At 35.7% G+C, this 22,930-nt stretch overlaps 4 protein-coding genes and 1 pseudogene across 5 annotated transcripts; all 5 read right to left on the bottom strand.

Annotated features, from left to right (window-relative positions):
- Nucleotides 1-2,031: 2,031 nt before the first annotated feature.
- LOC130713004 (protein REDUCED WALL ACETYLATION 2) lies at nucleotides 2,032-7,780 on the bottom strand. Of its 2 annotated transcripts, none has more exons than XM_057562811.1 (16): nucleotides 7,461-7,780; nucleotides 7,263-7,354; nucleotides 6,704-6,844; nucleotides 6,545-6,601; nucleotides 6,378-6,450; nucleotides 5,399-5,557; nucleotides 4,984-5,133; nucleotides 4,628-4,883; nucleotides 4,430-4,545; nucleotides 4,175-4,261; nucleotides 3,997-4,085; nucleotides 3,849-3,911; nucleotides 3,576-3,632; nucleotides 2,968-3,064; nucleotides 2,737-2,895; nucleotides 2,032-2,456 (listed from the first exon to the last, which is right to left on the bottom strand). In XM_057562811.1, the coding sequence occupies exons 1-16, from the start codon at nucleotides 7,491-7,493 to the stop codon at nucleotides 2,451-2,453; spliced, it is 1,635 nt and encodes a 544-aa protein (XP_057418794.1). In that variant the 5' UTR covers nucleotides 7,494-7,780; the 3' UTR covers nucleotides 2,032-2,450. The 2 variants fall into 2 exon arrangements, with proteins under 2 accessions (XP_057418794.1, XP_057418795.1); XM_057562812.1 differs by having other exon boundaries at nucleotides 6,704-6,841; nucleotides 7,461-7,635.
- Nucleotides 7,781-9,486: 1,706 nt separating this feature from the next.
- Nucleotides 9,487-12,080, bottom strand: LOC130716177 (serpin-ZX-like). The gene is made up of 3 exons (XM_057566381.1): nucleotides 12,016-12,080; nucleotides 10,445-11,662; nucleotides 9,487-9,879 (listed from the first exon to the last, which is right to left on the bottom strand). The coding sequence occupies exons 2-3, from the start codon at nucleotides 11,621-11,623 to the stop codon at nucleotides 9,724-9,726; spliced, it is 1,335 nt and encodes a 444-aa protein (XP_057422364.1). The 5' UTR covers nucleotides 11,624-11,662; nucleotides 12,016-12,080; the 3' UTR covers nucleotides 9,487-9,723.
- A 1,963-nt stretch (nucleotides 12,081-14,043) lies between these two features.
- On the bottom strand, nucleotides 14,044-17,106 carry LOC130713291 (serpin-ZX-like). The gene is made up of 3 exons (XM_057563068.1): nucleotides 17,025-17,106; nucleotides 15,420-15,937; nucleotides 14,044-14,515 (listed from the first exon to the last, which is right to left on the bottom strand). The coding sequence occupies exons 1-3, from the start codon at nucleotides 17,104-17,106 to the stop codon at nucleotides 14,348-14,350; spliced, it is 768 nt and encodes a 255-aa protein (XP_057419051.1). The 3' UTR covers nucleotides 14,044-14,347.
- Nucleotides 17,107-17,449: 343 nt separating this feature from the next.
- Nucleotides 17,450-19,658, bottom strand: LOC130716178 (serpin-ZX-like). Its single transcript, XM_057566382.1, has 2 exons — nucleotides 18,523-19,658; nucleotides 17,450-18,234 (listed from the first exon to the last, which is right to left on the bottom strand). Exon 1 carries the CDS (start codon nucleotides 19,381-19,383, stop codon nucleotides 18,535-18,537), a length of 849 nt encoding a protein of 282 aa, XP_057422365.1. The 5' UTR covers nucleotides 19,384-19,658; the 3' UTR covers nucleotides 17,450-18,234; nucleotides 18,523-18,534.
- A 711-nt stretch (nucleotides 19,659-20,369) lies between these two features.
- On the bottom strand, nucleotides 20,370-22,689 carry LOC130713290 (serpin-ZX-like; annotated as a pseudogene).
- Nucleotides 22,690-22,930: the final 241 nt, after the last annotated feature.

The raw sequence follows: 22,930 nt of genomic DNA, 5'->3' as shown, positions 1-22,930 counted from the left end.
CTTAAGAAAAGTTACGTTAATTTTTTTGACTTGAATTGAGTGTTAATATCTGTTTAGAAATTAGACTGCTGCCAACTAGTATCCAAACATAGCAATGGGTTTAAATCACGTGTTTAATCTATATCCATAAAAGTAAAATTGAATCCAATATACTATTAAATGCTACATTTTATATAATACATAAATTATTCATTAATATTATATTTCAATAAAATACTTTCCAAGTGTAACCAACAAATATTTCAAGTCAACCATGAGTAATTAATTATTAATATTACAAGTTATATATATATATATATATATATATATATTCAATATTAATATAATTACTATTTTCTTTCAAAAAAAATATAATTACTATTTGAGTTTAAAAATATAAATAAATTTAATTTAATGTAATATTTAAGTATTAAATAATATAATAAATTATTTATTAATAAATTCTACATTAATTCTTTACTAAATGTCTAGAAAGAGAAAAAAGACACTAAATGCAATTATTATTTATTTTATTATTTTACCCTTTAAAATGTATTTTTATATCTCCTCATTTATTATTCTCATGAGAGCATTATATGAAAAAAAATCATTTAATGCTTGAAATTCTAAGTGGTCAAATATATAATTAGAAATAATTAATTATAATTACAAAGAATTGATCATTATAACTTGAGAAAAATCATTTATAAATATATGTGAATAAGATAATTTTTAATTATAATTTAAAAAAAAACATGTTAATTATGAATAAATAATATTAATTTACAAAGAATTGATCATTATAACTTTAGAAAAATCATTTATTAATATATGTGAATAAGATAATTTAATAATTTTGTTTAGTTTTATGAACTTATTTAACGTTAAGTAATATTATAATGTATTTAAACTATTAAACATTAGTTATTAACGATAAGTTTTATATTAGAAAAATTAAATAACACAATAAATTATTTAATAATGAATAGTGCTTAGTATTTTTTTCTCGTAAGAGCGTGCCTAGTATTTTATAATAAGGCACTACATTGCATTAAATTGATAAAAACCCGCGTTCTCAGCGAGTCCACGCAGTCTACGTGGACGGCCAAGGAAAACAAGTGAAAAGGTAATTTTGGCTACTCGTCGTCTGCCAAGCCCCCTACTATCTCTTGCCCTCAATTTCATGCGGGCAAAGAAGGTGGATGATGGATAAATCGGCGGGCCTAGGTTTCCTTAGCAGCGATGATGATTCCATCCTCCATTCATAGCCTTGCAGAGGAATTAAGGCAGGATTGGCCAGCCCTCCTTTAGAGGCTCTACATTTTTATGTTCCTCTGTGTGGGTTTTCGTGGTTTTTTCCGGTTTGGTCTAAGTTTCTTTTGGTATTTCTGTTCTTTGGTGGTTGTTGGGGGCTGGTTCGGCGGATTTTGAGGTTTTTCCTTTCCCCTTGAAGGGTTGTATTCACTTTTCAGTCATGAAAACTCTTTTTTCTTAAAAAAAAAGCCGCTTTCCTCTGTACAACAAAAAAACTGATAAAAATCCGTCTTATGTTACATTAAAACTTTCCGTAAATATAATGTAAGCATAAATCACACGTTTTCTTTGAAATAATCACACGTTTTCTAGCAATTAGCTTGCTAAATGCATGGGAAAACAAAAGCAGCAAAGTGCAAATAATAATTTAGATTTCACATGTAATTACAGAACACAAAATACATTGTGATCTCACATGTGATTGCAGAGCTGAGGGGTGTATTAAGGGGGACAAAAATTATATACAGGCAGATCACTTAGAAAATCTAGGTCATGACTTTCAATCTGTCTGTTTTGGTTTAGAGCATATTCTTGCATTTCTTTTTGTTTACTTAGAGATGATACTGTAGGAGTGTCTATCCCCCGAATGGCTCCTTAAGTTTCCTGAGCAGTTAAGCCTCAAATTTATCACAAAAATAGGAAAACATATAATCCCAATGTGAAATTTGAGACCATACCTATAAAATTTTACTATTATTTAATACATAATTGATATATGTGAAGTTAATCTCACATGTATTTTGGAATATAAAAGTAATCATTTTTAAAAAAAATCTAGAAACAGTTATATGGTTACTTCTCACAAAATTGAGTTTGGTCAAGATACATAAGTTAAAAATGGCACGCACTATTTGACATAAAGTCCTATGGGATTACAAGCATTATTATTTTACAACACTGACAAAAAGAATGAGGTTGCATGATTAAAACTAGGCATGCCATCCGCCACTCTCTTATCTATACAACTTTCAACTCTCAAATATTGGAGCCACTAGCCTATTAGAATGATCACTCTTCCTTCTGTAGATAAGACTTCGCGTCTTTCGGTAAAGTTTTGGCTTGCCAATAAACCAATTGTAGCAGTTGCAGTTTCTTCTGTGTGCATTGGAAACTGGCATAGAAGCTTGCAGCATCATATACTATACATGTCTAAATTCTCAAACCTGCAAGTTCATGAGTATTTAGATAGAGTATTTAGATAGATGCATAATGCTATAAGATGCAAATAGAAATTTCAATTTATGCTGTTGTACATAAGTCGACTGCATTTCATTTATGTAAAGCATACATGCATGAAAAGCGCATCTGCGCATGTCCATGTACATGTCAGATGTTTGTATTTGAATGGATCAAGTACCTACTCCTGAAGAGCCCAATTTTTTTTCCAGAAGTAAGGATGTATAAATGACTCAAACCATATCAAGTTAGAGTAATAGCACTCACCCACATTTGAGGTATCCTAAGGAAGACAAAGGACAGAGAATATAAAACAACTGAGAGTGTTGTTGCTGTAATAAAGTTGGATGTAAGACGCTTGTTATCTTTGCTGGGCACAAATGCCACTTTCAGTGTATTGGTCAGGTCGAAGAGCCTATAGGAAATCTGCAGGCAAGTAGATATAAATCAGAATAAATCAACATAAATAATCTCAATCCATCTATGCTGTTTACTTACTGCAAGATATATGGAAGTAGTAAGCATGAAGTTCAACATCGGGTAGTCTGGGATCAGGGAAAGCAACAATTTGGGTTGAGCATCTGGAACAGCTGACCTGAAATCAACCCATGACAGAGAAACAAACAATTAATAACTGATAGAAAACAAAGAAATAATTATACACATACACAAGTTGCATCAGGCATGCAACATATAACCTTTTGTGCATGTAATTAATTATCCACGGCCGTATGCTATGCCTTTTCCACTTCAACATTCACTAAAGTTTAATAATTTTTTAAACTGAAAAGCTTTGTTTCGATCAGTAAAATTTCTTTAAGTAAAACAGTTTAAAATACTCATTACTATTGTAAAGCATTATTTGTTGCTATGATGTCTGTAAAAAATTTGTAATTTTATGCTATAGTAAATTGGAATAACTGAAATTATTTATTAGTTATATATAAAAAAAACTAGGAAAGTGTTTTTAGATATTCAAAGTTAAATCCCAAAAGAAAAAAATGGATTTCAAAGTTACATGCTTAACATTGAAAGGTGTAACCAAACGAGTCTATCTAGTAAAGCACTGGTAAATGTTAAAAGCAAAAAAATCAGCTTCTGAGTACCTTAACCAGATATGGATCTGGGAGATGTAGGTCTCCAGTGTAACCTTCCCAAGCCATCTAGCAGAAAGTAGAAGCAATGGAAAATTAGTTCATAAACTAACAACCTTAAACAAAGTAAAAGGAAGCTATGCATCATATTCATATGGATACTTGACAGCATTCAACATAAATTAGCTCATTAAATATGAATGCACGTTGGTGCATGTTTATGAGGGAGGAAGAAATGGAGCAGGGAGAGATGAATAAGAGCTGTAGTTTACAAAGACAACTTACGCAAAAAGGGTCAATGAATAGCTACGAAGACTTTGTGTAACATTTCGCAAACATATGTAAACCCTGTTAAATAAAACAGATTCACATTAATAAGTAGAAAGGCCTTGAATAGCTCAAGGGCCAAAAAAATCAAGGAAAATGGACATACGTTATGGGAATCCATGAGGTATAAGGATGGTATTTATTGTATGTGAGCTTGTCGAGCTTGTATATATACTCAAACCATAAATAACCCACCTAGAAATTAACTCAATTGGTCAGTGCCACAAAAATAATACAAATTGAAGGTGTACCAATACAATAATATCACTAGAAATATATAATACCACAGAGCATATCAGCACAACAGTAGCTTTTATTGATATTCTGCGCTTGATTTCTGCTTCCTCCAACTTCTCCATCCATCGCTCAACCTATTAATACCTTTAATAGTTACTAAAGTGCTAAACTTAGAGGAAAAAAGAAAGGAAGAGATAAAGAAATCAGATATTTCTCCCACTTCAGAGTATCACTCGATCAGAGGGTAAGTAAATGTTAGATTGGTCTCAATTAGTTCAAAGAAAAAAAGAAGAGAAACTTACAGTTGGATGATAATAAGCATAAATCATTCCTATTATCCATATGTAGCGATCAAGCCCTGAGCGAAAATGCCATTCATGCAAGCGGGGAAGTTGCAATTTGGAAGGATCTGTATAACCTGTGAGTTCAAAGGAACATTACAGTCAGCATGATCTGCTGTGGTTTCAAGCGTGTAGCCAAACATCATAAATGTTACTAACCGAGCATGAATGTAAATGGACTCCAAACCCATTCAAAGACTCCAGGTATCTCCCATAGTATGACAACAACCAAGAAGCAAGCAATGAATTTTACAGCAATGACTGAGCCAATCTCATTGTACTTGTTGAGAATTCCAAGTGCCCCATAAACCATAAGAGTGAAAAGAGTGTGCATGGGGCAGATGTAGTATAACATGTAACTGTTGTTAAGTACAAGACAACAGAACAATACCAAGAAATTAAGCCGCCACATCATCTGCACAACCAGAAAAAGCACGGAAGATGATAAAGTTAGTACAGACCAAACAGACCAAAGTTGAAAAAGCAACCTTCTATAGTTTTAGAAAATGGCATACCTGAGCAAATCTTACTAGACTAAAATCTTTGCGAATATAATAATATGAGAAGTTCCCAAATCCAGTCATCCAGACATATGCAGCAATGAACAAACGAATTGCATTGTAGAATTCAGATGCAGCAAAGTAATGGTACATCAAAAACAAAACCTGTGACAATATCAAATGGTAGAAATATGGAAAGTTAAATTTTGAAGAATTTACAATATTAAATTAAGCACCACAAGAATTGAATAATCAGAAGATCTGATGAAAAAATATAGACCAAAACTGAATTGTGCTTCCTTTGTAATACTAAATTTATCAATTCTGGACCTGAACTATCATAATTCAGAAGTTGCACAGAAAGTATTTCAATCATAAATGACAGAGACCACTTCAGACTTCAGTAATATGAATTGAAAGAGTGACCAACCTGCATCCAGCCTTTCCATTCTTCAGTCTGATGCCGATTTAAGTAAAGTATGGATTTCCCAGAAAATGGTGACTTGTCATTATGTATCTTAAAGGAAGTCACAGCTGAAACTATGATGAGGAGAAAATAGAGAAATAGGAAGAGATCTCTATTGTAACTCTGCAAAAACAGATGATCGACCACCAAAAATGTCATATCAGTAATGCATGACAGCTATATGACGAACAAGTTTTTCAAAGACATATAAATATTTTCATGGATAAAGCCCCACACAATTTGGAAGACTAAATTATGCCCTATGACCATTTGCGTTGGGTTCTTGCTGCTAAGTTGGTAAATTGTGCATGTATTCATGGGACAAGTAATTCCATTCTTTCACCGCCTCCACCCCCTCTTTATGATTGAGTTCAATGGTTTGCCAGGGAACTCTTCCAGAGAAATGGTTCAATTTTCCTTGGATTTTTTCCAAATTTCAAATGGACCACCCGGTATTTCAAAACCATTAAAATTCGGGGAAGGTCTATGAAGGTTTTTCCAAAATACCGAGCTTACAAGAAATCAGGGAAATACGGTAAGACTGGATTGTTTCTCTCTAATACTTCTTCCACTGATCTCCACTTTTCAGCTAATTATGTTTTATTTTCATCTTGCAAAACAAACATGACCAATTTTTTTTTTCTTCATTCTGCTATAGGTTTCCTTATGATTTCAACAAATGGATATCTAATATTTAGGAGTATTATGATAGAATTTCAATATGTACTAAAAAAATCCCTTGTACCAGTGTTTGAAAACCAAATGAAGGTGTCTGTCAATGAGGGCTACGCCAATGACAGAAACATGGAGTACTACAACAAAAGATGCAATTATGTTGAAACACCATAAAGATGACAGTTGGAATCAAGCTAAAATGTCATGCCGCAATACTCTAAAGTGACTATCCAATCCCAAGATTAGTGGCAAGCATAAAATTATTTACCTTCTTGGATGAGCCAAAGAAATCAGTGCGGTCGCACAAATAAAAGTAAGCTAAAAGGAGACCAAATTCAGACCTGTAACAGCAAAAGAGTGAAGGAAACAGATGTGAACAGTTTGATCCACGTATACAAATATATAAATTTTTCTCTTATCATAAGATTCACTTACATTGCTCTAAGCGTCAAACGGTTTTCAATAAGGAAACATTCATCCATCAAAAGGAATCTGGAATAGGCCAAGTACCCCGAGAGTATTAGTTTAAGCAAAGACAGAAATACAAAACCACAATTTAAACAAGCAAAAGCCAGAACTACATGAATTACAAACCGGAAAATTGGTGATGAGGCAGTTAAGCCTCGAGGTTTTGGGGAAGCTGGCTGTTGAGCTCCTCCCTCCAATAAAACTTCTTTGTCTTCATCTTTAACGACATCACTGCGCACTTCAACTAAGCTGATGTCCGAGAGCCTACTAGAAGAGACAAAAACTTCCATAAGGAATACAAACAACAAATTCTTACTTTTCTTCTCTCCCTTCTCACAATATTCTTGGAACAACCTCCCAACAAGATTTTTCACTCCCTAAATACTTAAACTCTGCCATTTAATTGCTTTTATAATTAGCTTCTACATACCAAAATTGATTCTGGCAAAAGAGAAACTTATCCAATTATGTTATTAATTAGCTCATAATCACATTATAGAAAGAAAAAAAATCAGTTCTAAGAAATTGAAAACAACAGTTAATAGCTTATTGCAAAATTACACGCAACTATGACAATCTCCAAAGTCGCAGACGCTACATTCCAGAAAACGCACACATTCTACAGTACCAGCACGCGAAATTAGAGACTCACGCTAGCTATATAAGAAGAATCGATGAAACTTACAGTTTGGAGGGGACGGAGTTTTTGCGATACTCCAAAATCTCGGAAGAAATCCACGCTACAATGACTGGAACGATTCCGAGCAAGAACGAGACCTGCAAGCATCGGAAAATGAAAATGAAAAACAAAATCGCGCACAGTAGCGGTGAGAAATCATAGTGATCGGAGCAAGATCTGAGAGCGGAAGAAGCTTGAATCGACCTGGCCGGGAGTTACTGGACTGAAGAAATGCATTTCGAATCAGAGGAACTGCGGCGGTGGTGGCGGCAGTGGCATTCGAAGAAGAGAGCGATTTGACGGTGATCGACGACGAGATCTGGAGATTTGCGAAACTAAATTCCTGTGTAAGGAAAGTGGTGCTTGCTAGTGGAGTGTAGAAACCAAGCATCCAGCATTGAATTGAATGTATAGAAGTTAGGCTTCGTGACACCGACAAATCTTATTTATAAACTTCAAAAATTGAATGGAAAAAAAAAAAAAACAATAAGAAGAAGATGACTAATGAGAGCAAGTATTTGAGTGAAACAACATGTGTTTAATCCACTTGTGATTTTATCTTATTAGGATGGAGATTTCCAAAGTTTTATGTCTTTTGGAGCACAACAATGATATCAGAGCCGATAGTGCGATCGTGGTGATAATTCCTTGTGTCGAAAGCCTTCTAAACAATAGTAGTTAGGAGGCGTGTCCCATTAAGGGATATTCAACGATGGTACATGCATTTGAAATTTTGCGCTTGAGATAAATTCACATTTGATGAAGATTGGGATATCAAGTGTGCGTAAGTGCTAAGTTGAAAGAAAATGAGAGTTTTCAACAATTTATGAGTGAGGAGATCCATACACTCAAAGTCTTAATGTGATGTTCAATCCACTTTTGGTTTGCTCTTATTAGCTCTGTAGATGTAGCCAACACCTCACCCAAATAGTGATGAGTAGGGAAGGAAATACATGTTTAAGATATTATTTAATTCGTCTCGTGGCAGAAAGTTGCGAATGGTGAAATGGTGTTAACCTTCGGGTGAGATCATAACTCTTAATGTAGATGAGAGTGGTATTGGGCACCCGAGCACTGCAGGGTTTAGGCGTTCCATGTGAAATGCGATGGGGGAATGGGTTATTGGCTTCTATGGGTTTTATGGTATTTCAAATAATCTTATGGAGCTCCTAGCCATGTCATGGTCTTGTTATGGCTTGGGATAAGAATTTTTGTAAAAAAGTTTGCCTCCCGTGGGATGTGGTAGTGCTTTTGAAAAGCGTTACTACTCATCGTCATAAGCTTGCAACCTTAGTGTGCAACATCAAGGATATTCTAGCTAGACAAAGGGAAGTTTCGGCGATTCATATGTCGGTGTTTTATGTGAGGTTGAATTACTGATGAAGGTCGAGCCTCATCTCCTGACGTGATTAACCCGAGCTTCTCATCTCGATGTACTAGAATCTTTTGTTGCGTGGGATTCCGGTGCAAGATGATACGATTTGGCGAAACTAACTTTCATTTCGGTAGATGAGCGAGAATCCAAGAATGTATGTGTGTTGGCAAGGGAAAGAAACTTATGATCAAGCTTTGGTTATTGTCCAGGATTCTCTTTCGGGTTTGGGTAGTTTATTGTTGACAATTGAGAGGGTGTAGTTTGTTTTATGTTTGTTATTTGTGTTTATGAAAGAGAATGGCTGAAGTAAAGCTTTCTCCTTTTTTTTTTCTAAAAAAATAAGAATTCCGACAAAATTAAAGAAGAGAATGTTATCTTCGTATTTCAAAAACCTCTTGCAACTATTCTTTTCAATTGCAATTGATGGAATCATCCATTACAATTACAATATATAAAAAAATTGATTTGAAAATATTGTACGAAATGAAATTTCACAAATTTTTTACATGTCAAAATGATAAAAAAGGAACGAATATCTTTCACATATCCTCCAATGAAAAATTGAAAAGTAATTTTGTTCCATCTCCTAGAGCTTGAAGAACGTCTCCCAGAGTTTAAAAGGACCGTATCCTGATCTTGCATAAAAAAAAAGTGTAACACATGTTTAAGATATGATTTATTTCGTCTTCTTTATCCTTTGAAAGTTATATGGCTTTTGTTCTTTTTACACTAGTAATTTGTAATGGTACAACCTGCCATATATTAAATCTAAAACCACCTACAAGACTATTCTGATTTAGGACTGTATTAGCTTTGCTTTAACTTCTCATATTGTAAACTGCTACATTCACCTGTTTGGACTTTGGGTGCCTAAAACAGAATTCTAGTCCTCCATTGGATCCAGCATACACAAATGACAAGTCCAGTAGACTTGAAGCACCAGTAACATGTAATTGCAATAAATGAGCCAAAAACAGTTTAAGGGTGCCAGAAATAGTAATAATGCATGAGATATCCAGACCTACAAAGTACTTCAAACATAAAAAATTTAGTACCCAATATTCGTTCAATTACATGTTTCATTCAACCCACTCATTTTGACTTTGACCTCCGTGCTTTATTTTTACTTTGACCTCCTTGCTTTACAATAAGAAAAACATCTTCTCCCCCATCATCTTCAGTTAGCCTCTTCCTCTTTGATAGCCCAAGATCACGATAGGAAGGAAAATGAAAAGGGAAATCATACGACTGAAAATAAAAAGGGAAAAGGACATGACACAGATTAGAAGCCACACGATAGGAAGGAAAAAGATGTGACATGACTGAGAAGAAAAGTTTCATACAGATTCTTTAACGTTCATTCATTATACAAAATGCAGTAAAAAATCTTCCAAGCTTGAGATACAAAACCAATAACACACTTACCACACAAACATCCTCATAAGCTTTTCCAACATCATACTTAGCCTTATGTAACAAAGAAATAGAAAATACATGTTTACTCCAACTACTTTCTTTTTTCTCTTCAATTTAATGACAATTGAGAAACTTCTATTTGTGTAACAGTAAAACTATCACAATAAAAAAAAGTATAATGAGCAAAACTTCTAAATAAGATTGCTACTGCTAAACAAGATAGGTTCAATCAAATAGCTAGAAAAGAACAAACTGAAACACCACAGAACAACAAAAATTCAACAGACACTAATATCATTAGTCATTCCATCGTTTTAAACTATTCCACTACAGCAGAATAAAGAAAATCATGAACAATCCTAATCACAAAATGCAAACAGATATTGAGATTGCTAACCTTCACCCGTGCGGATACTCCATTAGGATGGAGCACCTGTCCAACAAAGAGGATTGTTCCGGTCAAATCTTCTCTGATCAAGAAGAGGAAAGGGTGGTCAGCTATAAATTCGATACCCCTCTTAATACACTTTGTTGGCCCCCACAATGAACTGGCCGCTCCAGCTTCAGTGCCTTTTTCATTTACCTCAATGGAAGCTTTGTGAAACATACTTTCAACGTATAACCCATCCACGGGATTGTCCACCATTTTTGTAAAATCTGCATCCAATTGAGAGAAAGGCGAAACCACTCCCAACTCCTTCAACACATTAGAAGCTTCAAAGGCAAAAGAAAAATTGAATTTTGGAATCCTGAAACCACCTACTTGCACTTTTTCCTCAGGAAACTTGCCTTCCAAGAAACCAGATTCTGAACCCATCTTTTCAATTAAAGCTGAAAGTCCGTCTTTGGCATCTGGAAGTATAATGTACATGGAGAACTGGAGGTTTTTATCTGTACCTTGTTCATAAGAAAGACGGAGGACTTTGAAACCATCAAAAGCCCTAATAGACTGGTCCTTCTTGTTTGTCATGAAGGGAACCTTGACTGAGGTGCCATTAAGGAGGTGAAAATTATAATCGAATGTACATCCAGCATCAAACTGGTGTTCCCACTCACCCTTGAAGTGCAGTGCATTTGCAAAGATAAGCCTGGTTGTTTTGTCCAATGCACCACGAGGAAGAAGCTCTTTAATTAGGCCATTAGTCTCTTTTTTAACCCACGAATTCACTTCACCGCGCACTTGATCAGCCTTGTTCTGGAAATCGACAGAACCGAGAGTGGCCTTGTAATGAGTGGCCAAAGGTTGTTTAAAAGAATAGGAAAGTGAAAGGGATTTATCAGCCCACATTCCATTGGCAAAAGACAGACAACGTGAAGGTGCAGCAGCGCCGGAGGAGAAGACCTGAGAGAAGAAGGTGCTGAGATGGTCAATGGAGTCTGCTCGGAGGTAGGAAAGAAGCTCGTTGAGTGTGCGGCCATCTGAACCAGCAGCCATGACGCTGAGAGCAGCGTGGATAGAGAAGGGCGAGAAGATAATGTTCTTGTCCTGATTATCTTGTTTTGAGAATAAATGCCTAGTAATGCTCAGAGCAACATCTGTTTGGCACCTCATTGATTTGGGTTTTCGGAGGTCCATTTTTGCTCTCACTGCAGACTTAATCAATGTTTCAAAACCCTAAAAAATAAGCAATAATAAGTGAATGATTCAAAAATTGCATTATCATCATTCCAAACTTGCAGAAAGATGACAGAATTAGTATGAGACCATGAAGCCTCACAAATCACAATCACATCATTGAGAAAATTGCACTATAATCCCAAACTCCACACCCACACAATTTGAGAAATAATTAGGGAAATAAGGAATAGCAATCAAACTAGAATAAAATTAGGGCATTTAACGAAAAACAATCAAAGTGGTAAACAAATGAAAAGCAATCAAACTAGAAAAAATTTAGGGATTTCACGAAAACAAACAAATGAAAATCGCATTGAAGTGATTGAACATGGAAAAGCAATGAAACTCACCGAGAAGAGGGGCGTGAGTGAAAGCTCAGAAACGAGACTGATTCTGAAACCTTATTCTGTTCCAGATATAAGCGGGAGTGAGTGGGATATATATAGTTTTGGATCTAATCCTACATTTGATTTTTTTATTAAACTCTAGATATATAATATAATTTTGCTTTCATGATCAAATCTTATAATTTAAACTAAATTAAATTTAAAATTATAAGATTTAATTTAAACTGGCTGTCAAAAAAATCTTATAATTTAAACTAAATTATATATTTTTTTTAAATTCAAATAACAGCAATTCATTATTCAAATTAAGAGAAACCTTGCTTATCTACCTAAGAGATAAATTAACTATTTCGAGTGATCTTAAAAAAAACTACTAAGAGTGATCATAGTGAAAGAGATAAGATATAAAATAAATTTTTGCTTCTAATAAGTGTCATATTTACTTAAAATTATGAAAGAATTGAGAGTGAGCATTAAGCCATTAAGATTTGAGCAAGTGTTCTTCAAGTGAACCAGGGGTCTCAAGTTCAAAGCAAAGGTAACGTCTAAGCTTAAAGATAGTGAATAATGTTTGAGTGAAATGTAGAGTGAAGAAGATGTCTTTCTCCTAGCTAAAAGTGTCATCTTATAGGCCTCATTCTTGCCTTTTGGATTGCTGGAGGTTAGTTTATCCCCGTCATTGCCTTATAAATATGATGGTAATTATTTGGGAGTTATTGTTGGCCATTTATTGATAGAGTTATAATGTGAGTCATTGTTGGTAACTGAGGATTAATGTGTGGGGAAGTCTAAGGGCAACAATCATCGAATGTCTCGAGGAAGGGTGTCTTGGTTATTCTGCCAAGACAGGGGAATTATAACCCTTTAAGCCCTTTAGCATGTCTGTTTGTCAGCCTTTAAAGTCCAAATTCGTTAGAGGGATCATTCGGTTTGAATTGGATTTGTTTTCAGTTTTTTTTAATCGTATGAATACCCCTATTTTTTATTATGATAAAACTAAGTGTAGTGTTGTTTAACTGAAAATTACATGTTTGCTTAGTTTTTGTTGAAACCGGTCCACACACATTTACACTCATTTTCCACTTAGAGACTCAACATGAAAGAGGCTTCTTTGTTTCAGTCAAAGGATTCACATTCTTGTACAGATATAGCCCAAGTCATTGATAAAATTTGAAATTAATTTGGAGCGGTTTAATGTCCTTTAGCTTCATAAACTTATCAAGATTCTAATAAACCAAACATGTATAAAAAAGGTTTCAGGTTCAACCCCTCCTCCCCATGGAAACCAAATTGTCACGAGCCAATTGATTGATGTTCCTATTTCTGTTTAGAAACAAACAGCTCCCCCAATCTTGCAGGTAGTAAGCAATGTATACCTTGTGCTAGAACATTAAACCAGGCCATCTTCAGCCAAACCGAAAGTAAAATACCTCATATTTTCAGCAAAGTAAGGGGAAGTAACATTTTTTAATTCATAGTAGACCAATATATCATGGATACAAGAATGGGAAAATTCACTTGTTGGGTGCCTCAAAAAATTCTACTCCTCTTGCAGATCCAGCATTCACAAACAACAAGTCCAGCAGACATGGAGCACCACATTGTAATAAAAAACCATTTATTAAAATCCGAAGATATCTACCAACAATTTAAGGGTGTCAGAAATAGTTATAATGCATAAGAAATTTGTTCCATCACAGGTTTTAACCAAAACTAATATTGACTGAGCAATAGTTACCAACAAGATAAAACTAGTAAACCTAATAATTTTGCAATGACACATGACAGCATGAGCCAATTTCATGGAGCTACTGATCCTTTCTCTGAAATGTGTTCGAAGGACAAAGCGTGTGACATAATGACCTATGGTTGACAGTAAAGTCCTCAAGCAAATTATTAACATATATAACAGTCAGAGGATGTTGACATCATCTTCTCCTCCATCATCGTCATCTGAATGATATTTACTTGGCCTCTTCCTCTTTGGTGGAACCTCAGGCTTATCATCATCACAGTCATTGTCATCGTCTTCGAAGGGTTGCTTAATTTGAACATTTGGATTTAAGAAAACTATGCTGGTTCATTCGTTCTTTTCCATTATCAACAAAACTATTATCTCCCTATGCTGCATTTTGAGAGAATGATTGCTTAATTTGAACATTTGGATTTAAGAACCATTTGTTATGTTCAATTAGTAATGAACATTAATATTAATTGCAATAACATTCCAAACTTGCACGGACAGCATAGCATAAGCTGCATAATTTGTGATACATTTCAAGCAGCAGATCACAAAACAAGGACTCTCATCATCTTCTCCTCCCTCAGCATCATCTTAAGCATTTTTACTTGTCCTGTTTCTCTTTGGTGGAACCTCAGCCTTATGATCACCGTCGCCATCTTTCTTCTCCCCATTCTTCTCTGAATCAATATCACTAGACTTTTTCTTCGACCTCTCAGCATTGTCTACCGGGCCAGACCGCTTTTTCCTACCCAAATCCTCCTAAAACATTTCAAGTGTAAGAGTAACTCAAATGATTAAAGACAACGAAATGAAATTATACTTGCAGTATATTGACGATACAATAATGCAACACTAAACATAATGTTAAACCTGGAATAGTACAAAGCTTATCGGATGTCAAATTCCTCAAGAGGTTTTAAACTTTAAAGGGCGCTATACATGAATAAATACATAAAATCCAATGAACTAATTAAGATCTAAACTCTCTCCTCTCTCTGGGTCTCTCCTTTATATATCATTACGATGTACATGTTGATGTATATATATAATTCTAAAAAGAATCTGTGTAAGACAAAAAAAAAATGGGAAAAGAAAATGCCACAGAGTAGAAGTCAAGCCCCATCACAATAGGAAGGAATAAAGTCGTAACATGAACGAGAAAATGCAGTAAAATCCTCCATGAGTGGCATTCAAGGTTTGCTTGAGATACAAAACCAACATCATACTTACCACACAAACATTCTCATAAAATTTTCCATCATCATACTTAGCCTTATGTAATTAAAAGTAAAAGAAGAAATAGAAAATAGAACATGTATTTGTAAAAGTAATTAAAGGTTTGTTTACTCCAAATGATTTTTCTTTTCCCAATTTAATGACAATTGACAAACTTCTGTATTTGTGTCAACTGCCAACAGCAACACTATCACATAATAAAAAAAATGTAGTAATGATCAAAACACTACAGAGCTACTGCTAAATAAGATTGGTTTAATCAAATAGCTTTAAAAGAACAGATTGTTACGCTACAAAATAAATAATTCAACAGACACTAATATCGTTTGTCCTTCCACTGTTTTAAACTATTCCATTACAGCATAGTAAAGAAAATCATGAACAATTCTAATTACAAAATACAAACAGATATATTGAGATTGCTAACCTTCACAGGTGTGGTTGTTCCATTTGCTCCACCAAGAGGGTTGAGCACCTGCCCAACAAAGAGGATTGTTCCAGAGAAATCTTCTCTGATCAAGAAGAGGAAAGGGTGGTCAGCTACAAATTTTAGACCCTGTGGTGGACCACCTCCTCCTCTCAAAGCTCGTATGGTGGCTGCTGCAGCTTCGGTGCCTTCTTCATGTACCTTAATGAAAACTTTTTGAAATATGCTTTCCACATATAATTCATTGAAAGGAGTGTTCACCTTCACCATTTTTGTAAAATCTGCATCTCCTTGGGAGAAAGGCAAAACCACTCCCAACTCCTTCAGCACATCCGAAGCTTCAAATGCAAAAGAGATATCGAATCTCGGAATCTTAAAGGAAGCCAGTTTCACTTTGTGCTGAGGAAGCCTGCCTTCCAAGAAACCAGGTTCTGATGCCATCTTTCCAATTAAAGGTGAAAGTCCGTCTTGGAGAAGACGGTGGAGACGACCTGAGAGAAGAAGGTGTTGAGATGGTCAACGGAGTCGGATCTGAGGAAGGAAAGAAGCTGGTCGAGTGTGCCGCCTTGTGCACCAGCGGCGATGACACTGAGAGCAACATGAAGAGACAAGGGTGAAAACACGATGTTCTCGTTCTGATATGATTCTGTTGAGAACAAATGCTTTGTGAAGGTGAGAGCAACGTCTTGTTGGCACCTGGTTGATTTTTCGAGCGCCATTTTTGCTCTGGTTTTTGAATGAGAAAGGGTTTGCAGCACACGGCTTCAGTTCTTATAGGGACAGAAGTGAACCACAACCTACTTTTGTGGTATGATTTTAAGCTTGGAATTTAAAATTTAAAATTAATTTTTTTTTTTGTTACACTTGCCATAAACTTTAGATTTTTGTTTTAGCTATTTTTTACTTCTATAATATAATTAACCACATATTTTGTAAAATATTTCTTTCCTTGGAATTTCTTTTTCAGATTTTTAACTATAACAATCTAATCTAATCTTACAAGTCAATTTCTAAACTCAAATTGAAAAATATTTAGACACTTTACATCGGTGAGTTAAGGTGCAATAGTGCCTTAGAGCATCTCCAATGGAGTCCTTATTTTGGGACCTTAAAATAAGATCTTATTAGATCCCACCATTGGAGCTATCCTACATGGAATGAGATCTTAGCAAAAGCTAAGATCCGTGCCTTAGCTCAGGTACTCTCAAATGTGAGATCTTAAATAAAATAATATTTTTTCTCTCTCCTTCAATATCATAACCAAAGTAAAAATTAGGGAGAAAAATAAATAATATAAATATATTAGGTACTATGGGTCCAGTCAAAAGTAAAATAAGATCTCAACCACTAGAGTGAAATGTGCATGAAGATCTTATGAGTGTCTTAAATCCTATGTGGCAATTTGGGCCCACAAAAATTGAGTTAAGTCCCAAAATAAGTTCCTACCATTGGAGATGCTCTAAGTCTTCCACCGGTGCAAGACACATTATTAGCCACAGAATAGGAATATTCTATTAAGATGCCATTTGTGTAACCGGCTTGAACTGTAATATTTTATTTGTGATTTATTTTAATTTGTTTTCAGTTTCACTGTAATGCCCTCACCTTTTCTCTTATATCTTTCCTTCTCATCTCTGTTTCCTTTCACCGGAAACACCAGATGACGCAGTGCACCACCGCACGCCATCACAAACCGTCGCGCACCTCTGTCGCTGGTATGGGGGTGGGTGGTGGGGTTTGGGACGGTGTGACAGGCAGGGGTTGGAGGGCGGCGCAAGGTTGTTTCCGGGGTGTGGTGGGTCGGATTTGGGACGGTTAAAGAGTACTACCAAAAACTCGATGGAACAAAAATCTGGGTTGTTTTAATGCTATTGGAGGTTTTTTGCTCCCGGTGTTTCAATTTATAATTTTGCAGCACAAGTTGAACATAGTCTACTGTCATTTTGAAGAGGTTGAAATTCATTGTGGCATTGTGCAGTTCCTTGGATTTTATATTCAAACCACTTGCAACTCATACTAATTGGAAGGTGGGATTGAGGGTATTATGAGAGGAATCATGATGGGTTTGTTAAGATGGGTGTTATGTTGGCAGAGTCGTGCGGGGATGGAGATCTGAATTTTTAAGATAAGCAGTAAGGGGTAAGGGAGATATGGAGTTTTCAGATATTTTCCAGGTGTAGTTCTTCGATTGCCTTTCAATCTTCTTCACCGGTGAGAAAGGTTTATTAGAGGGTGTTTCTGTAAACTTCCTTTCTATTTATTTATTTCAATTTTTACAGGTGTTAGCATCTGGAATTTCAAATGCACTCTGCAAAGGGATCAGCAGCATCACATCAGATAATTCTCTTAAGATTCATCATGTTAGCATTTTGTGTCTAACCGAGAAAACAATTGACCCAATTAACATGAAATTAAAATAAATAAGCCAGATTGTAATAAAAATCCAAATATTAAAACAAGGAAAAAAAAAACTAGCAACACTTAAAAGGCATCAGAAATACTAACAATGCATAAGATAGTAGTTCTATCACAGGTTTTAACCCATAAATATTGACAACATCACTTAATTAAAAACCCATCTCTATATCGTATACAGAGTCTTTCATCATCTTTGCTTGACCACTTCCTCTTTGGTGTGCTGACCAAAAAAAACTTCCTCTTTGATGTAGCCCCATGCTTACCATCATCATTACCCTTCATCTTCCTCTTCTCTATTCTCCACTGGTTCAAAATACTAGACAGCCTAGTCTACTACTCCCCTGCATTGCATAAAGGGCGAACAAGGAATTCTATTCCCAATCCTCCTAAACATTTTCTGTATAAGAGTAAATCAAATGCTTGAAACATAACAAAATGAAATTGTACTTGCAGTATAGATAACTACAATTTTAAGTCAACTGACTAGATTTATATAATTTAAGACAATATTTTCTTTTAGTAGAAACTTCTTATTTGATCGTATTCTATTGATTGTCATAATAATAAGCCTGAATTGCTGAAAATATCGAGTAACAAAGCTTTAAACTATTCCACTACAGCGTAAATAAGAAAAACATGAACAATCATAATAAAAAAAATACAATCAGATATTGAGAATGCTAACCTGCAAGGGTACTCAATCTGCTCCTTGAAGAGGGCAGAGCACCTGCCCAACAAAGAGAATTGTTCCTGTGAATTTTTCTCTAATCAAGAAGAGAAATGGGTGGTTAGCTACAAAATCTAAACCCGGTGGTGGATCACCTCCTCCTCTCAAATTCATAATTGTGGCCGCTGCAGCTTCAGTTCCTTTTTCATGTACCTTAATGAAAGCTTTTTGAAATAAGCTTTCCACATATAATTCATCCAAAGGAGAATTCACCTTCACCACTTTTGTAAAATCTGCATCTGGTTGAGAGAAAGGTGAAACAACTCCGCTCTCCTTCAGCACTTCAGAAGCTTCAAATGAAAAAGAAATATCGAATTTTGGAATCATAAAGTACCGGACTTCCATTTTTCGCCGAGGTAGCTTGCCTTCAAAGAAACCAGACTCTGAAGCCATCTTTTCTATTAAAGCTGAATGTCCATCTTTGGCGTCTGGAAGTAAAATGTACATGGAAAACTGACATTTTTTATTTGTACCTTGTTTATATGGAAGACCAAGGATTTTGAAATCATCAAAAGCCCTAATATAATACTGACTATAGCACGTTGTCATGCAGGGAACCTTAACTGATGTGCCATCAAGGAGATGAAAATCACAAGGGTATGTGAATGAAGCATCAAACTTGTGTTTCCACTCACCCTTGAAGTGCAGTGCATTTGCAAATATAAGTCTAGTGAACTTGCTTACTGCACTGGGATGAAGCAACTCGGTAATAAGGCCATTAGTTTCCTGTTCAACCCATGAATTCACTTCATGGCATGCCTGATCAGCCTTTAAAACCACATCAAAATCAAAATTAATAATTATTTTATAAACAAGCATTTGTTGTTCAACTACAAAAAATTAGGATGTTCGTGGCAAATTGATATTGCCTTGGTCAGAAAATCAACTGAAGCTAGAGTGGCCTTGTAATGAGTGGCCACAAGTTGTTTGTAAGAATGGTAAATGGAAAGGGATTTATCAACCCACATTCCATTGACAAAGGACAGGTGACGTGAAGGAGCAGCGTCATTGTCGGAGGGGAACACAGCGAAGACGACCTGAGAGAAAAATGTATTGAGATGGTCGAAGGAGTCAGATCGGAGGAAGGAAAGAAGCTCGTGGAGTGTACGGCCTTGTGCACCAGCAGCCATGACGCTAAGAGCAACATGAAGAGACAACGGTGAATGTGTTGATTTTACGATTTTAATTACCAATGTTTATTTACTCCTCTATTGAATTTTTATTAGAGGGCATCAACTTCCAAAGCAAGTTTACTCTATAGAATACGTATGGACAAGCATATACCTCTCCCACTATCCATTTGTTGCATACGTGTGTCAATATTTAGACATTTTACATTATAATTTAATTCTTAAATTCAAATTAAAGAAGGGGTGTCTAAATGACTCACGATGAATTTTTGGTTAAATCATCCATTGCCTATGCTGGTTCATTCTTTCTTTTCCATTATCGACAAAACTATTATCTCCCTATGTTGCATTTTGAGAGAATGATTGCTTAATTTGAACATTTGGATTTAATAACCATTTGTTAGTAATGAACATTAATATTAATTGCAATAACATTCCAAACTTGCACGGACTGCATAGCATAAGCTGCTTAATTTGTGATACATTTCAAGCAGCAGATCACAAAACAAATGAAAATGACCATGGTAAACAGATAAGCCAAGTTGCTAACAGAAAAAGAAAGCTAAACTTAACAGAAAAACTAACCACAGAACTTACTAATATTTCCTTCACACTATGCCTATTTTATTAGTCTTAACAAGGACTCTTATCATCTTCATCTCCCTCATCCTCATCTTAAGCATTTTTACTTGTCCTCTTCCTCTTTAGTGGAACCTCAGCCTTATGATCACCTTCGCCATCTTTCATCTCCCCATTCTTCCCTAATTCAAAGTCAGTAGACTTTTTCTTCGACCTCTCAGCATGGTCTACCGGGCCAGACCGCTTTTTCGTTCCCAAATCCTCCTAAAACATTTGAAGTGTAAGAGTAACTCAAATGCTTAAACACAACAAAATGAAATTATACTTGCAGTATATTGACGATACAGTAATGCAACACTAAACATAATGCTAAACCTGGAATAGTACTCGCGGATGTCAAAATCCAAAAAAAGAATCTATGCAAGTCAAAATCCAATGAACTAAGATCTAAACTCTCTCCTCTCTCTGGGTGCCTTTACATATAATTCTAAAAAAGAATCTATGCAAGACAAAAAAAATGGGAAAAGGAAATGCCACAGAGTAGAAGTCAAGTTTCAAACAGGTAGGAGAATTATTTATTTGTTCATTATACAAAATGCAGTAAAATCCTCCATGAGTGGCATTCAAGGTTTGCTAGAGATACAAAACCAACATCATACGTACCACACAAACATTCTCATAAAATTTTCCAACATCATACTTAGCCTTATGTAATTAAAAGTAAAACAAGAAATAGGAAATAGAACATGTTTGCTCCAAATGATTTTTCTTTTCCCAATTTAATGACAATTGAGAAACTCGTGTATTTGTGTCATCTGTCAACAGCGACACTATCACATAATAAAAAAAAAGTAGTAATGAGCGAAACACTACAGAGCTACTGCGAAACAAGATTGGCTTAATCAAGTACCTTTAAAAAAACAGATTGTTAGACTACAAAACAAATAATTCAACAGACACTAACACTACAAGAAAACAGTCCTCTAGTGACCGCCAAATCGGTCACTAAATGCTCTAACATTTCCAATGTTTTAAACTATTCCATTACAGCATAGTAAAGAAAATCATGAACAATCCTAATTACAAAATACAAACAGATATATTGAGATTGCTAACCTTCACAGGTATGGTTGTTCCATTTGCTCCACCAAGAGGGTTGAGCACCTGCCCAACAAAGACGATTGTTCCAGAGAAATCTTCTCTGATCAAGAAGAGGAAAGGATGGTCAGCTATAAACTGTATACCCGGTGGTGGACCACCTCCTAGAAAACGCATCTCGGTGGCTGCTGCAGCTTCGGTGCCTTCTTCATGCACCTTAATGAAAGCTTTCTGGGTTATGCCTTCCACGTATAATTCATCCAAAGGAGTGTTCACCTTCACTATTTTTGTAAAATCTGCATGTCCTTGGGAGAAAGGCGAAACCACTCCCGACTCCTTCAGCACATCAGATGCTTCAAATGTAAAAGATATATCAAATCTTGGAATCCTAAAGGAATTAACACTTACTTTTTCCTAAGGAAGCTTGCCTTCCAAGAAACCAGATTGTGAAGCCATCTTTTCTATTAAAGATGAAAGTCCGTATTTGGCATTGGGAAGTAAAATGTACATGGAAAACTGACGTCTTTTGTCAGCACCTTGCTTATAAGGAAGACGGAGGATTTTGAAGCCATCAAAAGCCCTAATATACTGCTGACCGTGGTGCAACATGAATTGAACCCGGACTGATGTGCCATTAAGGAGGTAAAAATACGAAGGGGATGTCAATGAAGCATCAAACTTGTGTTCCCACTCACCCTTGAAGTGCAGTGCATTTGCAAAGATAAGTCTGGTTTTTTTTTTCACTGCACCGCGAGGAAGAAGCTCTTTAATAAGGCCATTAGTCTCTTTTTCAACCCATGAATTCACTTCGTCACATACCTCATCAGCCTTCGAAACCACATAAAATAATCAAAATCAGTATTTCTTTTCATAAACAATTTAATAGAAGGATTTGTTAAGATGTTCGTGATAGTACCTTGTTCCAGAAATCAAGGGAATCGAGAGTGGCTTTGTAATGAGTGGCCACAAGTTGTTTGAAAGAATGAGTCAGGGAAAGCGACTTATCAACCCACATTCCATTGGCAAATGACAGATGATGTGAAGGAGGAGTAGCAGCATCATCGTTGTCGGAGAAGACGGCGGAGACGACCTGAGAGAAGAAGGTGTTGAGATGGTCAACGGAGTCGGATCGGAGGAAGGAAAGAAGCTCGTCAAGTGTGCGGCCTTGTGCACCAGCGGCGATGACGCTGAGAGCAACGTGAAGAGACAAGGGTGAAAAGACGATGTTCTTCTTCTGATATGCTTGTGTTGAGAACAAACGCTTTGTGAAGCTGAGAGCAACATCTTCTTGGCACCTGGTTGATTTTTGGAGCGCCATTTTTGCTCTGGTTTTCAAATGTCATAGGGTTAGCTTAGCACACTCCTCCAGTACTTATAGGCTCACCGTTTCAAAGGAAGATTTTCTCTAATGTAGGAGTATATTGCTTGATTGATTGCGGTTTACGATTTTCCTTTTTTTTTGATTTACTTCTATTTTGAATTTAAATTAAAGGGAAACAAAACTTGCAAAGCAAGTTTCATAGTTTGTAGAATACGTATGGAGCGACGTTCATTGCAAA

Source organism: Lotus japonicus, chromosome 4 (assembly GCF_012489685.1).
Source record: "Lotus japonicus ecotype B-129 chromosome 4, LjGifu_v1.2".
In the NCBI taxonomy this organism is placed as follows: Eukaryota; Viridiplantae; Streptophyta; class Magnoliopsida; order Fabales; family Fabaceae; genus Lotus; species Lotus japonicus.
This window is presented reverse-complemented; position numbering and strand designations above follow the sequence as displayed.

What these genes read in the sequence shown, in the direction of transcription:
- LOC130713004 (XM_057562811.1), bottom strand. Translation starts at nt 7,493, where the DNA reads ATGCATTTCTTCAGTCCAGTAACTCCCGGCCAG. An exon ending in AATGGAAAGGCTGGATGCAG is followed by an intron (nt 5,134 to 5,398) that starts GTTGGTCACTCT and finishes ATATTGTCACAG; the next exon opens with GTTTTGTTTTTGATGTACCA. An exon ending in TTGTGCTGATATGCTCTGTG is followed by an intron (nt 4,086 to 4,174) that starts GTATTATATATT and finishes GTTAATTTCTAG; the next exon opens with GTGGGTTATTTATGGTTTGA.
- LOC130716177 (XM_057566381.1), bottom strand. Translation starts at nt 11,623, where the DNA reads ATGGACCTCCGAAAACCCAAATCAATGAGGTGCCAAACAGATGTTGCT. An exon ending in GAGTATCCGCACGGGTGAAG is followed by an intron (nt 9,880 to 10,444) that starts GTTAGCAATCTC and finishes TTTTATTTTCAG; the next exon opens with TCGTATGATTTCCCTTTTCA.
- LOC130713291 (XM_057563068.1), bottom strand. Translation starts at nt 17,106, where the DNA reads ATGGCGTGCGGTGGTGCACTGCGTCATCTGGTGTTTCCGGTGAAAGGA. An exon ending in GGAAAGATATAAGAGAAAAG is followed by an intron (nt 15,938 to 17,024) that starts GTGAGGGCATTA and finishes TCCGACTCCGTT; the next exon opens with GACCATCTCAACACCTTCTT. An exon ending in GAACAACCACACCTGTGAAG is followed by an intron (nt 14,516 to 15,419) that starts GTTAGCAATCTC and finishes GAAATGTTTTAG; the next exon opens with GAGGATTTGGGTAGGAAAAA.
- LOC130716178 (XM_057566382.1), bottom strand. Translation starts at nt 19,383, where the DNA reads ATGCTTGTTTATAAAATAATTATTAATTTTGATTTTGATGTGGTTTTA.